This window comes from Urocitellus parryii, chromosome 14 (genome assembly GCF_045843805.1).
Source record: "Urocitellus parryii isolate mUroPar1 chromosome 14, mUroPar1.hap1, whole genome shotgun sequence".
Taxonomy (NCBI): Eukaryota; Metazoa; Chordata; class Mammalia; order Rodentia; family Sciuridae; genus Urocitellus; species Urocitellus parryii.
This window is the reverse complement of record NC_135544.1, coordinates 11,119,971-11,135,818: the sequence shown is the minus strand read 5'-3', so window position 1 is coordinate 11,135,818 and position 15,848 is coordinate 11,119,971. Positions and strand designations below refer to the sequence as shown.

General features: G+C 38.1%; 1 protein-coding gene across 1 annotated transcript in view; it reads left to right on the top strand.

Annotated features, from left to right (window-relative positions):
• The first annotated feature begins 722 nt into the window (after positions 1-722).
• The window catches only part of LOC144250228 (protein FAM90A26-like), a 31,727-nt gene continuing 16,601 nt past the window's right edge, over positions 723-15,848 (top strand). Inside the window, exons 1-2 of the mRNA XM_077792721.1 lie at positions 723-735; positions 2,814-2,992. Coding sequence (XP_077648847.1) covers positions 723-735; positions 2,814-2,992 — 192 coding nt within the window. The remainder of the gene's footprint in view (positions 736-2,813; positions 2,993-15,848) is intronic.

Below are 15,848 nucleotides of genomic sequence, written 5' to 3'. Positions count from 1 at the left end.
AGAATGAAATATTTTACCCAAACATAGGCCATCAACAGATCTGCTCAACAATTTACTTCAGTAGGAAAGAAGTTGAACTCATAAGAAAGCAATGAGTTTGTAAGAGATAATTTTGTTTAAAAAATTACTTAACATGTTGGAAAGATGATTGGAAAATATACATTGATCATTTGACAGTAGTTATATTTATTTAGATAATGAGAGTGACTGAAGTCACAAATTATTTATTATCATTTTCTATGTTTTCCCTAAAGCCTAACATGATTATTTAGTAAGGGGGGATTAAAATGTTTGTAATCTAAAAATATTAAGTAAAGGCTAAGTAGATAAAAAGAGAAGATGTAGAGAAGGAAAATATGGAAGAAAGTCAAGAGAGAAAAGGGAGAGGAACAGAAGGGAAGAAGAAATGGAGTGAAGATAAAGAAGGAAAGGGATGGATGAAAAAGATAAACTGCAGTTGGCAGGTGTCCCTGGCAAGGGTCAGAGTTGACGTGGACATCCTGCCACCATCCAGTCCACTGTGGCACTTACTTCGAACAAATTTGCTCAAGTGTAGCAAAATGCAATTAAACATGTCCTTGACACTTCTGCCAGTTCTTCCCATCTTGAAGGCAAAGCTTGCATCCACCTCTTTTTTGAAAACATCAGAGAGCTTCTTTGTTGTTCTCTTGCTCAATTAGTTTGAGCACTCTCTTAAACATATTATTTACATTGTGTCCAACATGACTGTCAATGGTAACAAGCAATTCTATGTGTGTTGACCGTCTATCAGTTGGGCTTCTAGCTACATTGCCCTTGTGGATAGGGCAGTGAATACGTACCATGCTACCCCCATTTCTTTAGCTGTATGATCATTCCAAATAATTCTGCATTCTTAAAGTCTCTCTTAAAGAACGTCTTAAAGTCATTCTTAAAGACCCTGATGTTATTCTAGCAGAACCCAAAAGCGTCCAGAGACAATTGAAAACTTTCTTCTCCTTAGAAGTAGCATCTTATATACAAAGAGCAGAGAGCAGTTTCTAAAATGAAACTAACAACACTATTCTGAGTTGCTCTTTGCAGCTCATTGATTCAGCTACCTCAGGACAAAATATCTATAGTGAGGCTAGGTTACAGCAACTTCTGAAATATTAGGATGTCAGTTACTTTCTCTCTCTTCTCTCCCACTCCTTTTTCCCTTCCTCTCCTACCTCACTCTGCTCCTCCTTCTCCTCTCTCCTTTTCCTCTGCTATGGTTTGGATTTGGAGTATTCCTCAAAGACTCATGTGTTAAAGTCTTGGAACTGAATGCAGCAATCTTCAGAGGTAGGCTCTTGGGATGTGACTGGATCATAATAGTTATAATCACATTAATGCATTAATCTACTGGTAGTTGAATGCATTATTGGGAAGTGGTAGAAACTGTAGGAGGTGAGAGATAGTGGAAGGGATTGGATCCTTTGGGATGTGGGGACCATATATTGTCCTCAATCCTTCTCATTCTCCCTCTCCCTCTCTCTTCCTCTTCTCTGCTTCCTGTCTTCCATGAACTGAATAGCTTTCCTCTACCACATCCTTCTGCCATGATGTTTCTTTCTTGGAGTCAGCTGACCTTGGACTGAACCTGTGAAACTTTGAGCCAAAATAAAACTTTCCTCCTCTAAGCTGATTTTCTCAGCTCACTAACAAACTCTTGCCTTGTTTTTCAATGAATATGAATTCAATAGGAAGGAATCAACATTTGCAACTGAAATTCTATAGAAATAACAGAAAATAGCATTATACATAAATCAAATTGATATGGTGGGTCTTAATATCCAAATATGCAAAATATGTGGAGAAAACATCTATAAATTAATTTCATTTCCTCCTTTTTAACTGGGCACCCTGATATCCAGTAGACAACACATTCAAACATCACTTTGCATGATGCTGTGGAATCTTGAACTACAGGGAGAAAATGTAAATCAGAAACGAAACAAAAACTTGGTATCAGACAAGTAACTGGGGGTTTGAATACTGGCTGCAAATACCAAGGAAGAAACAGAAATACCTTCTGTAAGCCTTACTGTTTTCATCAGTAAAGTGGCAATCTTAGTCTCTTTTTATCTAAAATGATATTAACAGAAACACATTTCATAGCATGAAACCTTTCACAATTTAACCAACTGAAATTTTATCCCCCTTGTCCTCTTCACAACAATTGGATAAAAATGTGTAAAAAGTAATCTCACCCTGGCAAGTTCACCATCTTCATTCGCAATCATAAACCTACAAATGCAGCTTTCAAACACAGTGTCTAAGCAAAGCCATTAGAACTCTCTATCCCTTGCAATTCTTCCCAACCAGCCTGTACAGCAATTTGCAACTTTATGATGTGATAAATAGAATTTCTTTGTTTTGATTTTTCATTTGCATATTTATTGAGATATGACGATCTTAATTAGTTCTGCTTTTTTTGTTTTGTTTGTTTTCTTGGTTGGGAAAAGACAGCTTTCTATAGTGCAAAATAATTTTGCATGCTAACAGGGTGAACCAAACCCAGCCTGTGGCATTCCTTGATGCTGATGCTGCTTAAAACACAGCGATGTGGATTCTTTTTTGCACTTGTTTTCTCTTTAAATGCTGAGGTAATGCTCAAGACTTGGGTGAATGCCAGGCCTCAAGAGGCAGCCACCTACTGAGAAGCAAGAGGAGAACACTTTTAAAATTCCAGACACTCATATTTATCCAACATGCTCTCCCCAGCAGCCTATCACCCATCTCCCTTCTGAAAAAGCTGAACCCTGCAGAATGCCTCTTTCTAATGAAATGCAACTCTGTCTACATTGCAGACTTTGAAGACTGGAGGAGAGCGTCTGATTTCCTCAGCGGGCTGAGTCCCAGGGGACAGTATCTGGATGTTGCCGCATCGTGGTATTCCTCCTTAATCCTCTATTTGCTTTCTTCAGGAGAAGAGATGTGTGAAAACTGTGCCCGATCTAAGAAGTACCAGCAGCCTATTAGACAACTTGTAAAACCTGGGATATACTGATTATGCCCACTATAAAACATCTCACCATCATCACCCAAAACAATTAGCAGGGTTCCCCAGGGCTTTGTGTTTTTCTGATTCTTCACACCATCCCAAATTCTTTCACTGAGTCAACACTTATATGAGAAAGGACATAATTTATTATTTCCCTGTTTTCTAAGTTTACTCATGTAGTGAAGCAATTCCTACAGACAGAGAAACACAGTAGGCACTATTGAGAAAGGAGGAAGGGCAAGCATTGCTAATCGCCTACTGTATGTCAGGGGCTTTGCTTTTGTTCTCCCTTCAGTTAAAATATAAGTGAGCAAGCAAACAGACCTATGGGGTAGACATGACATTTCTATTTTACAGTGGGCCAAAGTAAGACCTTAAAGTTTTAGATAATTTTTAATATCATAAAGTTACTCACAGTGTAGAAGATGTAATTAAATTAGACCAGAGGTTCCTGTGTCCCATGATTCAATCAACAAATATTTATGTATAAAGTTTACATTGCCTGAGGAAGAGCTGGTATGTGACATTAATTTAGCCAAAAGTGAAGTTATGGGTTCTGTCATGTGACCCAGAGGTCGAGTAAAAATCTGTTGTCATTCTTATATTTAAAGGAGGGAAATAAATGTCCTATCACTTACTGAACAACTGCATCCAGATGGTCTAGGGAGCTGAGGACCAAATTTTTCATCAAAATAGGAATAGAGGATGAGAGGGGAAGAAAGTGGGTTGTGGAGTAAAACAATGAGAGCAAAAGCCAGAAGGACGAAAGAGAGATGGTGTGGGAGATGTTCCCTGACACTCATCAACTGATCTCACAGTGCAAATTTTCTCTTATATTCCTGTAACATCTAAGAAAAATGGGCTGACCTAAGTGGCTTGAAGGAACAAATGTATAAGATGCTGGCTCATTGTGGAGAGGAGTCAATTGCTAAAATTTTAGTGTTTGAGAGAAGATGTTTGTATATTGAGTGGTCCACCAATGTTTCAGGCTTGCACTTTAAAATATTGTCTAACACAGTTGATGAAACTCCACTGACTCAGACTGCAGCCATTTTTTCAGTCCTTCTCTTTGCATTCACTGAAGTTAAAGAGAGCGGTGCTTTTGTGTATATGGTTGGCTTAGCAAAGGAAACCAAAAGAAATTAACTAAATCCATAGAGGTATCCAGATCCTAGGAATCTATGAATTGAAATTGAGCCTGTGATAACCTGATGCCACTTGAGCAGTGACAGTGTGTATGGGAAAGCCAGGTTGTCACTTTATAAATGAGCAGTGTTCAAGCTGTTGTTACAACATCTAAAATATACCCGCTCCCATGCCTGATTCTTACCATTCTCATTGTATTTTCTTATTGAAAGGCTCCAGATAGGTTTTACTGGATGCCCATGGTTCATTACTAAAATGCTACAGTATAATTGAGCACAGTTAAGATAATTAGCATGTGACACAGTCCCTGGAATAGTGGAACACATGGTGCAATGGAAGCTTCAAAGGTCAAGGGAAACCACCCTACAAGGACAAAGGACAATCAAGCTGTGGTTGTGTCCCACTGCACCACACTTCTGTAAAAAGCATCACCATCTTTCTAAAACTTGCAAGCAAGCATTTCTCCTTATGGGAAAAGGAATCAGAGAATCTGGAAAGAAGTACACATTTGCTGAAAGCACTTAAATCTTTGTTTATTTTGTGGTCTTTCTGTGTTAAGTGGTATCACCACTTTAATTTTATATTAGATGGACTTTCCTTTCTCACATGCTTCAAAACCACAAAGAAACTTGGTTATGGGATATAAACTAAGCAACATTAGGAAGAAAGGCCAGGAGTGATTTCTCAGTGCAAATAAAACAAAATATGAAAAATTTAAAAGTAGGTTAGGTTTTAATTCTCAGAAGGGTTATAAGATGATAAATCTGTGCATTTTTTTCTGACTCATAATTTTGTAAACATTTTTACTTGTGTGCCACTTGGCACTTATTTGATATGGAACTCTTACTGTTATAAATGTCTGTATATTGTTAATCTTACACCAGAAATGCACACCATCTATACTTCCCAGCCAAGGAACATCATGTGCTACTCTGTACTTTCCTTATTCTAAAAGTGCTTGTTTTTCTTTTAACTCCTCCACGTTTTTCTCTCTCTGACACTATTTTATGTTCTGGTTAACAGTTTTGACTCATACTGGCTCACAAAACACATGAAAATAATAGTTCTGGTGATGCAAAGACAGTGATGCTAGATTTAAAGCAACTTGAGGCCATGAGCCCATATAGGGAAATGAAGGGGCAGGGAACAGATTGTAAATCTCCAGAGTCAGTTGATAAACTCATCAATTGGGAATCTCAGGAGGTGGCTGGAAAATCCCTGGTACTGGGATTTAGAACAACTTCACTTCCTCTCATACTCAGTAAATTACATTTTATGTTATTTTGTTACTACCATTTCTCCTCAAAATGTTGGCTTATATGCAATTATAAGCTCTCTCCTCCTTCCCGCAACCCCGGTGTCTTATATAAAATTCTGACTGACGGAACTCACAGGGAATAAACAGTTTGAATTTCAGCATCAATGTTGTGTTTCAAATATAAGCATGATTAATTTTTAGCTCTGTATTTTACATGAACTGGTCTGGTTTTTTGTCTGTTGTTGTTTCTGTTTCTGTTTTTTTTGTTGTTGTTGTTGTTGTTGTTGTTTTTTTTTTGTGTGTGTGTGTGTGTGTGTGTCTGTTTGGAGAAGAGCTCCCACATCCTGAACATTTAGTTTTTGCTTCACAGCACAGTCCTACTTTAGAAGGTAGCAAGAAGTGGATGTTTTCTGGCCAGGTCATTTCTGATACAATCAGACTCATGGACCTGGGTCTTTAGAGGGGATAATACTGAAGCTCTCTCTCTCTCTAACACCTGAGACAACAGAATGGGTCCTGTCTTGTCCATGTTGTTCTCTCTCTTCAGCTGGTCCCAGGCACTGAAGTTCTCTCCTTGTACCCAAGCAGAGGAACTTAGCTTTCCAAATGCTTGAGGCTCCCAAAAGATGCCTCCTGTCTTTCTTTTCTTTAGCATGTAGAGGCAGAAGGAGTGATAAGAGATTGTAACCCCAACCTCTTCTTTGTGATATTTCCTCACATCCTTCCCCACAGGGTTTAGAGTAAGTGAAAGGAAATTAAAGCTTGCTTGGATTTACACACATCATTATGAATCTTGACTCTGTGTGAAGATCTCCTATGCAGAGGATCCTGATGGGCATATGTTTCTTTTTCTCCCTTTTGTTTTTCTTTATCCTTGGCAACGCCATTGGAAAAATTTCAAAGTCTATTGATATCACAAAGAACTTCATAAACCTCGCTGTAAACTGTGAGGAGCGATCCCTAATTGTATGATATGTAGTTAAAAAAAAAATCTTGGAGAGATGCATGAAGCAATGTTGAGGAGTCAAAGTTAAGGGTACAGCAAATGTAATAAACTACGCGAAGAACTCATCTCCATAGGGACCAAGTTCCAGAGACTCAAATGGCTTTGATTCAGATAGTATTTCCATTTTCACAAGCACCTCCTCCTCACTAACCTCAAAATGCTATACATATTAGCAACTAAAAAACCTAACATGAGAATACAGTAACATAGACTTGTGGGAGATGCTTGAGCAATACCAGAGGGGTAGGAATTAACTGAACGATGGCACTGATGAGCATGAAGTTTGAGGTCAGACAGGAGGCTGTAAGCAGTTAGGTGAGTATTAGAGAAGGAGGCACTTATCTTTATAGTTGAGAGGCATGCTTCATATAGGTGGAAGCATTTAAAAGTGACAACCAAGTGCTACAGTTTGGGTGTGGAATGTATCCCCAAAGCTCATGCTTCAAAGGCCTAATAATTAGTGTGAGGCACTATTAGGAGGTATTGGAACCTTAAAGTAATGAGGCCTAGTGGAAGGAAGTTAAGTCATAGGGGTGTCCTTGAAGGGGATATGGGGGCCCCAGACCCTTTTCTTTCTTTTCTTGACTTCCTGGCCACCGTGAGGTGAGTAGCCTCCTCTATTGCATGTTCCCATGATGATGTGCTACCTCACCCCAGACCCAAAGCAACGGGGCCCAGCAACCATGGTCTGAAACCAGGAAACAAAGTAAACCTTTCCTCTTTATAACCTGGCTGTCTCAGGTACTTTTTCAGAGTAATACAAAATTAAATATAGATATATAGACATATGCATCTTTATATGTGCACGTGTATATGTCTCATTATTTCCATTTGCTTTAAAGAATTACTTTGACAAAGCATAGTCTTTGCATAAACGATTTAACTGAAATCTAAATTCTAAGGTATTGATATCTTGTAGGAAGAGCCCCTCACAAACCCCAGTCACTGCCTCAGGCCCTTTACTTAAGAATGCTTTGGTATAATCATCTTCTATTTGGGGGAGTTGGTGAGAAAAAAGTAAATTCCATAGTCTGATCTCTACTTATGCCTTCTTCTGAGTGCTCAACCATAGTCTCTTATATAATTTACCATTAAAGTTAACTCAGTCTATCACCTCACCTCAAATTCCTGTGGAGTTTGCTGTTTACCTTGGCTCAGGCAAACTCAACATGGAATGGCGTCTCCACAGAGCTAATTGCAATTTCCCCCACATCCTAACATCAATCGCAAATGTTATTTTCTCAAGTTAAATGTTTATGATCATGTAGGCTAGAAATGTTTACTCATTTATTTTATTGCACTATTCACTCTCCTCATAGAGGTTGAGACATATTTTTTTACTAATTTGTAAACCTTCTTTTTAGATATTGTGTTATGTACACAAAAATGTTCAACACATTATAATTAAAGATTGGTAAGTAAACTCTTTCTTTTAAATCAATTAAGATTATATTCTGTCCTAGATTAGAGATAACCAAATATCCCTGTTACTCTCCACTTGAGTTATACAGAAATTGAAGGGCGAGAGTGTTTAAGAGAATGTGTTCCTTACATTTTAAAACCACAAATGAGGCTAGTGCTACCAAAGGACATTTCTTCACAAGATCATTTGCTAAAACTTCAAGTTAATTGGAAATCTCACAAGAGATTCTGTTTCTATTGCTACAGGCAGATATTTATGTTCTATTTTACTTCATGTTCTATTTTATGCTGTATTTTACTTCTTCTTTCATAAGAAGTACAAGAGCAAGTTAACAGGTAAGATGGAGAAAGAAGAGATGGATAGAAGTCCACAATTTTCAGGTTGGGGTAGATGTTTCAGAGTCCATATGAGAAAACAAAAATCAACTAGGCTGTTTAAAGACTCTATTTTGTTATCTTAAGAGCTGTCTTCCAAATTCTATATTTTTACCAGGCTCTCAGGTTTCAGATAAAAGGATTTAGTGTTGCTATTGTTACAGACTAAAAGAATTCTTTACACAGGTCTTTTTGTTGTAAGAACAAAATCAAATCTCCTTGCCTTCTCAAACACCTGGGGATTCTGAGGGGTTTACAGAGCAATGAATTTTGATCTCAGTTGTAGGAAGAAAACCAGATGGCTCTTGGTCTCAGAGCACAGAGTCAGTTACGCTGCCACCTACAATTGACTCCAGGCTAAAACCACAATTTTGTAGATGTCTCATTCTATTCTAGTTAGAAGTAGCATATTTACTGTTATCTATAGGTTATCCCTTTTACAACATGCATTTTTCCTAAACATGAAGTTACATGATTGTCAGGCAGAGTGGCTGAGGTTGTGAGTACCAACATCGCTGGGAGAAAGCAGTGGAAAACCAAAATAAAAATGAAGTAGATATGCTTACGAGATATTACATGATGCGGAGAGCGCCACTCCTTTGAGCTAAGTAGGTAAGTATCAACAGATGGTATTTTAAGAGATGTGAAGTGTTTAGAAAGAACTCCCATATTGCATAAGCCAACTGCAGAGAAATCTAATCTCTTTACAAGATGTAAGAGAGGAAGTCATCAGAACCTTCCAAAAGAGGTTTTTCTGACCCTGATAAACCAATTTCAATTTATCCCACATTCAATTCTAAGGTAGTTTAATTAATGGAGAATTAACTGAAAGAATCAATTTTACTATAAACATGACTGTTGACCTTCATGGAAACATTTTAATTTGAGTAGTTAAAAAGGCACAGCTTGAATTGGGCTAGTGGAAGAAAGGGTATATTTTTAATGGATAATTATGGGCTTTATTTGAATATGAAAATATTAACACAGTAGAAGATAAGTCTCCAAGGATCATAAGCATGACAGGATGTAAAAAATTATGAATACCCTGTTAAAAGAACATTGAGAAAGTTTGTCACAAGGACTGAATAAATAAATATCACTCGTAGGAAAAATCATGGTGATTTATTATAAACACAGTAAAATATACTTACACAACATAAAATAAAATTTAATATGATGCATAATATGTCACAGCAATTTGGCATAAAGTGGTAAGTTAATTACTTAACAAAACCGTGACACTCCATTATAAGAAGCATAACAAATAACATTATATATGTGTGTGCATAAAATTATTTTATTCACTTTATATAATTAAGCTGTTATATATCATAATTGATTTCAAAAGTTTCCTTAATGCAAACAAAAATAGCTTTGCTAAGTAGATGCTCTAGCATTATCTGGTAACATATTTTCATTAGGTATTCTTTTCATTTGCTAATTATGGAACAACTTAGTAATAACAACAATAAGAAGCATGGTAGAATATTCTACTATATTTGCGAGCTCACTGACACACATTTGCTAGATATTTTAAATAAATCACCTCATTTAACCCAATGGTGTTGCTTTGTAGTATGTCTTTAACTTTGGACTTTAACATGTAAGTAGTATTCAGATTTTCATTCATTATTCTGTGTACTTATGCCATATTAATCCTAAATTCACTAAAATCCTTAGTCACTAATATATTTAATCTGTCCATTTATTCTACAAGCATTTGTCATTTGTAAACAACTTTTCTTTGGTTTATTTATGTATTCATTAATTTAGGAAAAAGAAGAAAGAAAGAAAAATACTCTTTACTCATCTGCCATCTGCTAGGTCCTATGGCTGGACGGAAAAGTAGGAGCCAGCACCCTAGTAGGGTACTAATGGGATCAAAAGCCAGTCACAGTGTTATCCAGAGAATGTTATTTTTTTTTTTTTTTTGGTGGGGGGAACAGAGATTGAATTCACTGGCACTTAACTATTGAGTCAGATCCCCAGCCCTGTTTACATTTTTTTTTTAAATTTTGAAACCAGGCCTTGCTAAGTTATAAAGGGTCTCTCTTTGAACTTGTGATCCTCCTCACCCCAGCCTCCTGAGCCACTGGGATTACAGGTATGCACCAGGATGCCTGGCTCAGGGAATGTTCTCACAGAGGAACAGGCAGCTGTACTCTGGGAACTCAGTAGAAGGAATTAGTGACTCCATTAAAGAGAGGCTGAGAAGGTGTCTCCAAGCGGGTATATGTGAGACTTTAACCAAAGAAATGGGGAAAGGACACCCCAGGATGAAGAAGAGTATGCTCAAAGACCTGGAATCATGGGAGACTGAAGTGCTCACAGAAAGTGAGTCCCTTCCAGGTATTGGAACATAAACTGTGTGTGGTTGCTGGTGGGACAAGAAGCTAGGGAGGAGGAGCCAGAGGCTGAGGCACTGGCTAGTCAAGGAAAAGAAATTAGACTTGATTTTATAGGTCATTTTATTTTGCATTTATAAAGAAGATGCTGGCACACACTCTATTTCATTAGCATTAGACTTAATTATTTAAATATAACTTGGTAGAAATAAGATGTTTAATTTTAAAAACATAATTAATTAGAGCAATGTATTAAGTGATAATATTTGGTATCTATTAACAAGAATATAATTATATGTGTCATTTAAAAACTTAGTGCAATACCAATATTTTCTCAGAAAATGAAGTAAAGAATACTAACTACAAAATATCCACAACAACTTGACTAAATTCATTTTGGAATCCTGCATGACTGGCAAAAAACACTCGAATTTAGGAAATCTGCTTAAAATTTCTTCATACACACTCTTTTTTAAAATTATTTTTTACTTGTTTTAATTAGTTACACACTCTTTAAGGGTAAGAAAAATATATCAACATTTTCAGAGAAAATGTGCTTTAAAAAAGAGAAAGATTGCCATTAGCTTCATCTAACTTTTTTTTTTTAATAAAAAAGCTCCTCTTCCTCTAAAACATAGGAGAATTTGGAAAAAATACCTCCAGAGTTACCATTTAGTTACAGAGCACTGAAAAGGACCAGAGAAGATGAATCCTAATAGTTGGCCTTGTATTGATCCAGAGAACAATGCCATTCAACCTCGTGGAGCATTTAATAAATTCCAGACACCGTATTTAATACTTTATATCTATTGTTAATATTCAGCAAAGCTCATTGGGCTGTGAGTTACATGCTACTCATGTGCCCAATTTGTAGAGGAAAACAATAGAGCTTACAATTATACAAGGTTTGTTCAAGGTCACTCAGTCAATTATTAATGATGTCAGGACCAACTCTGAGATTTTTGACAGATTTTATACTGAGAGAAATTGTGTATTGACTTCAGAATTGATATAATTCACTCAACAATATAGAGAGGTATTAAATGTGTATATAGACATCCTTTATTATTTGATTTCAATATGCATTTCGATGGTATATGTCTATTAGTTGCTGCCTAATATCTAGTAAATAACATCTATGGGAAATCAGTTCTAAAATACTCTGTAATATCTGTATATATGAATGCATATATGTTAAAGGCTTGGTCACCAAACCATGAAGCTATTGATAGGTAGTGGAAACGTAAAGAGGTAGGGCCTAGTAAAAGGAAATTAGGTCATTGCGGGTATTATGGTTTAGATATAAGGTGTTTCCTCAAAGTCCTGTGTCAATGCAAAAGGAAAATGATTAGATAATAAGATCAATAATCTATTAGTGGATTAATTTGTTTGATGTCTTAATTATTTGAATGGACTAACTGGGTGGTAACCATAGGTGGGTAGGGAATGACTGGAGGAGGTAGGTCACTGGGGCTGAGTTTTTTTGGGGGGGGTCTATATTTTATCCCTGGTGCCTCAATCTCTGTCTCTGATTCTAGGTTGACATGAGCTGAGCAGCCTTCCTCTGCCACACGCTTCCAGCATACTGTTTTGTGTCATCTCACACCCACAGCAATAAAGTCAGCCGACCAAGGACTGAATCTCTGAAACTGTAAGCCCAAGTTGTTCATGTCAACTCTTTTTCTCACAGTGATAAAGAGCTGACTAACACAGGGGTGTGCTCTTGAAGAAAGATGGGGTATCCAAGTCCCTTCTTCTCCCGCTATTAGCTTCTTGGCCTCCATTTGGTGAACAGCCTTTCTCTGCCATGAGCTCTCACCATGAAATACCATGCTGCCCCAGGCCCATGGACTGAAACCTTGAAACAAAATACACCTTTCCTTTTTAAATTAATTATCTCAAGTATTTTGTCACAGTAATGAAAGCTGATTAGAAAAATGCTTATTTAAGTCTGAGAAAGTGACTAGGAAATGGCATTCAGAAAGTTCCCCTGTCTGAACTATTGTAATAGAATGTAAACAGATTTGTGAGTTAGATACTAGTGTCATGTTGAACTGCTAATGTTTGTAGTTCAAGATGGGTTGGCCATTGTCAATTCCATATGTTTTGACCTTATACAATGAGGTCTTTTTGTTGTGAGGTATTCTGGGCCAGGTGTGTAGCAGGGACTGTGAGAAATGAAAAAGGAAGACAGTTGAAGTTTCCTTGCAGTGATAATGGCAAGAAAGCATGACTGTTTTCATAAAGCAGTAGCTAGGAAGGAGAGATTGAATCGTTTCTAAACTGAAATAACAGATAACCAAGTGGATATAAGGGGTGAGAAAGTGAGAATCATCATGAGGATGCTGAGATTTCAGGAAAAGAAACAGTGAATTTTGAAAAGAGTTTTTTTTTTTTTCACATTTCTATAAGGTTTATTCTTTTGGATTCCACACTAATTCAAAAAATGCATTTGTTTTAAAAAAACAAACATGCCAAGAAAAAGTGACAATTCCCAGAACCCAAAGTTGCCTATTGGAGCACAGCACTTCTGGTGAGGAAACAGGTAGGAAGGGCGCTTCTGCCACACACACTAACTACTGCCTCATGCTCATCAGCGGTGTGCACTTTCTGCCCTCAGCAGATGTTTCATCAGCTCCTGCCATAAGCCAGGCTCAAGGCCAGGTGCTGGGCATGTGAGTGAAGAACAAGATGTCTCCCACTCCTCTGGCCCTCCTAGTGGAGAGTTGGTCATTTTAATGTAAATATGAAGGCAAAAAGAAGGATGTGGGTTGTGACAGGGAAGTGGGGCAGAGGCTGCTGAACAGAGGGGATCTTAGCTGATCTATTGCAAGTTTTTGGCCTGTGTGTGTGAATGTGTATACATAACCGGGCACATGCAAACATGCATAATCTATACACACCCCTTACCCACCTCTATACATACAAATGCACTCATGTACCATACCTGCACACGTATAGAGCCTCACATGTATTCACATCTACATAGACACAAGTACACACACAAATACACAAATGTACATGTATATCTTCATATATATGCACATACACCCATACCAACTACAGTTGCACACATGTACACATAAGTGCACATTCACACATGTGTACACATGTGACTGTACACAGACTTACATAAGCAAGGTACACAGTTCATCCTCTCACACATGTGAACACGTGCAAATTTTTACATGTATAGGCTATGTGTGCCTTCTTGCATGTACTTATATACATACAATGTACATGTACACATACAAATGTAAATATGCATACTGAAAGACACCTGCATGCGTGTCTACAACCACATACATACACACACAACAATACCAACCTATGCACCAATACAGACACACACAGGTATAATCTCACACCTACACACACACATCACATATACATATCATCACACATATGTGGACATGGATCATATCTCTACACACACACAACTTGTGGGCACACATGTTCACACATACTGCCAAACACACAATATACATCTATGCACACACAGAGGACAACTGCCACTCACACAACAACCCCCATAGGAACCTTCTAACTATGATAAAGATTCAGAGAACATTTACCTTCTCTCAGCCATCTTTGGCTCTCCTGACACATAAAAATTGTTTCTAAATTTCTCCATCCTCTGACTCCATGCTTAGAATGTTTATAAGTTTGCTCGCTTGTTTCCCCTTTTGTCCTGATAATGATGTTAACATTTTGAATTACACTTCACGTGTCAGCTCAGGTGAAGGGTCTTCAAGTGTGCGGATATGAGTTCCATAAATGAGCTAATGTCCTGCATTATTGTTGATATAATTTTTGAGTCTGATTTCCAAATGCAAAACAAGCTCTATGGGTGCCTAGAGATTTAGCAAGGTCCAAGAATCTATGTCTGTTGTTAGTGGGAGAAAAAGGAAAAAAAATTTAAAAGTCTGCATTTGTGTTTCTTCCCTGGCAGGTACTGTTGCTGAAAAATGCATTGTTGACCTGTCACTTAACACTACTTTCCTGGTCTCAGAACTAGAGAAATAGGTCACTTCTCTTTCCTCCCCAGCATCATCTGCAGCTCCTGCTTCTGATTTTTCCAAGTTAATTGATGTTTCTCTCTGTGGTAAAATGATGGGACAGAGTACTGTGGATATTCTGGTAAATTCTTCAAAGTGGACAAAGATGATGTGACTGCCGCCCAGAGCCCTGGCATGCTGCCTGTAGCCACCTCTCACAAACACCCACAAATGCACAGCAAAGTCCAAGAAAGAGAAGCTTCGTGATGGTCCCTGGCAAGACGGAGCAACCCTGTTTCTCTGCCTCCTCAGAAAACAGTTTTCTGGAACATAAACCCAAAGGAAAGCTGTAATTTATTGTGGGGATTGTGTATTAATTAGTTTTCAGGAGTTCCTTGGGTAATTACAACCTGTAACATTTGTCATTGATTTGGCCAGATTAAAAATGGATGCTTTGGTGCATCAGTGAAATTAGCTAGAGGCCAAGGAGGCATGGGAGGAGGAAATATCTTACCTTAGGAGACAAAGAGGAAGCTGGACTTGGGCCACATCTCACATGACACCCTCTCTGGAGCCAAAATCACAGCAGGCATCTAAGATTTCACTCTCAGCAGGTAAAGTTTTCCCAAGGAAAAAAACTAAATGGGGTGACCAAGTGGCTTCTGAGCATCTCCTTAACAATTAGAGGAACTGCTGCCCCTGGACTTGTGACCTCAGACACTTACTTCAGCTCCGCATTGACAATGGCCAGGCAATAAGATTAGCATGATTAAAAATCAATCCTTTGCAAAATAAGAGAAAGGAGACTTACATGTGGAAGAGATGAGGACAAAAGGCAGGGTGAATGAGTCCAGGATGCAGAAAGGAGGTGCCTTCAGCCACAGGCACCTTGGGTGGAACACTCCTGTGCTGAGTGCTATGGAAGGCCTCTGCCCTTGGGACCTTTACTAAAAGCCGCTCTGTCCCTTGCTGTACCACTCATGCCTCTGCCAGGGCTCCTTTATTCCATCATGATCAGTTGTGCTGCTCTAAGTGGAAGGAACTGGCATAGACCAGCTCCTGGAGATTCTTGGAGGCAGACCTTCTCAGAGGCTCATCCTCCAACACAGAGAGGCCCAAACATAGACATGAGCTGCTTCTGAGACACAGCTGCTGGGGAGGTAGTGGGTGGAACTGGTTCAGGAAAAGAAGCAAGGCATATCAATTTTGTCAGTTTATTAGCTAATATTTATGAAATATGCCATCCAAAAACTTTTACAAATTCTCAAAAACAACTTGAAGAAGTCCAGTA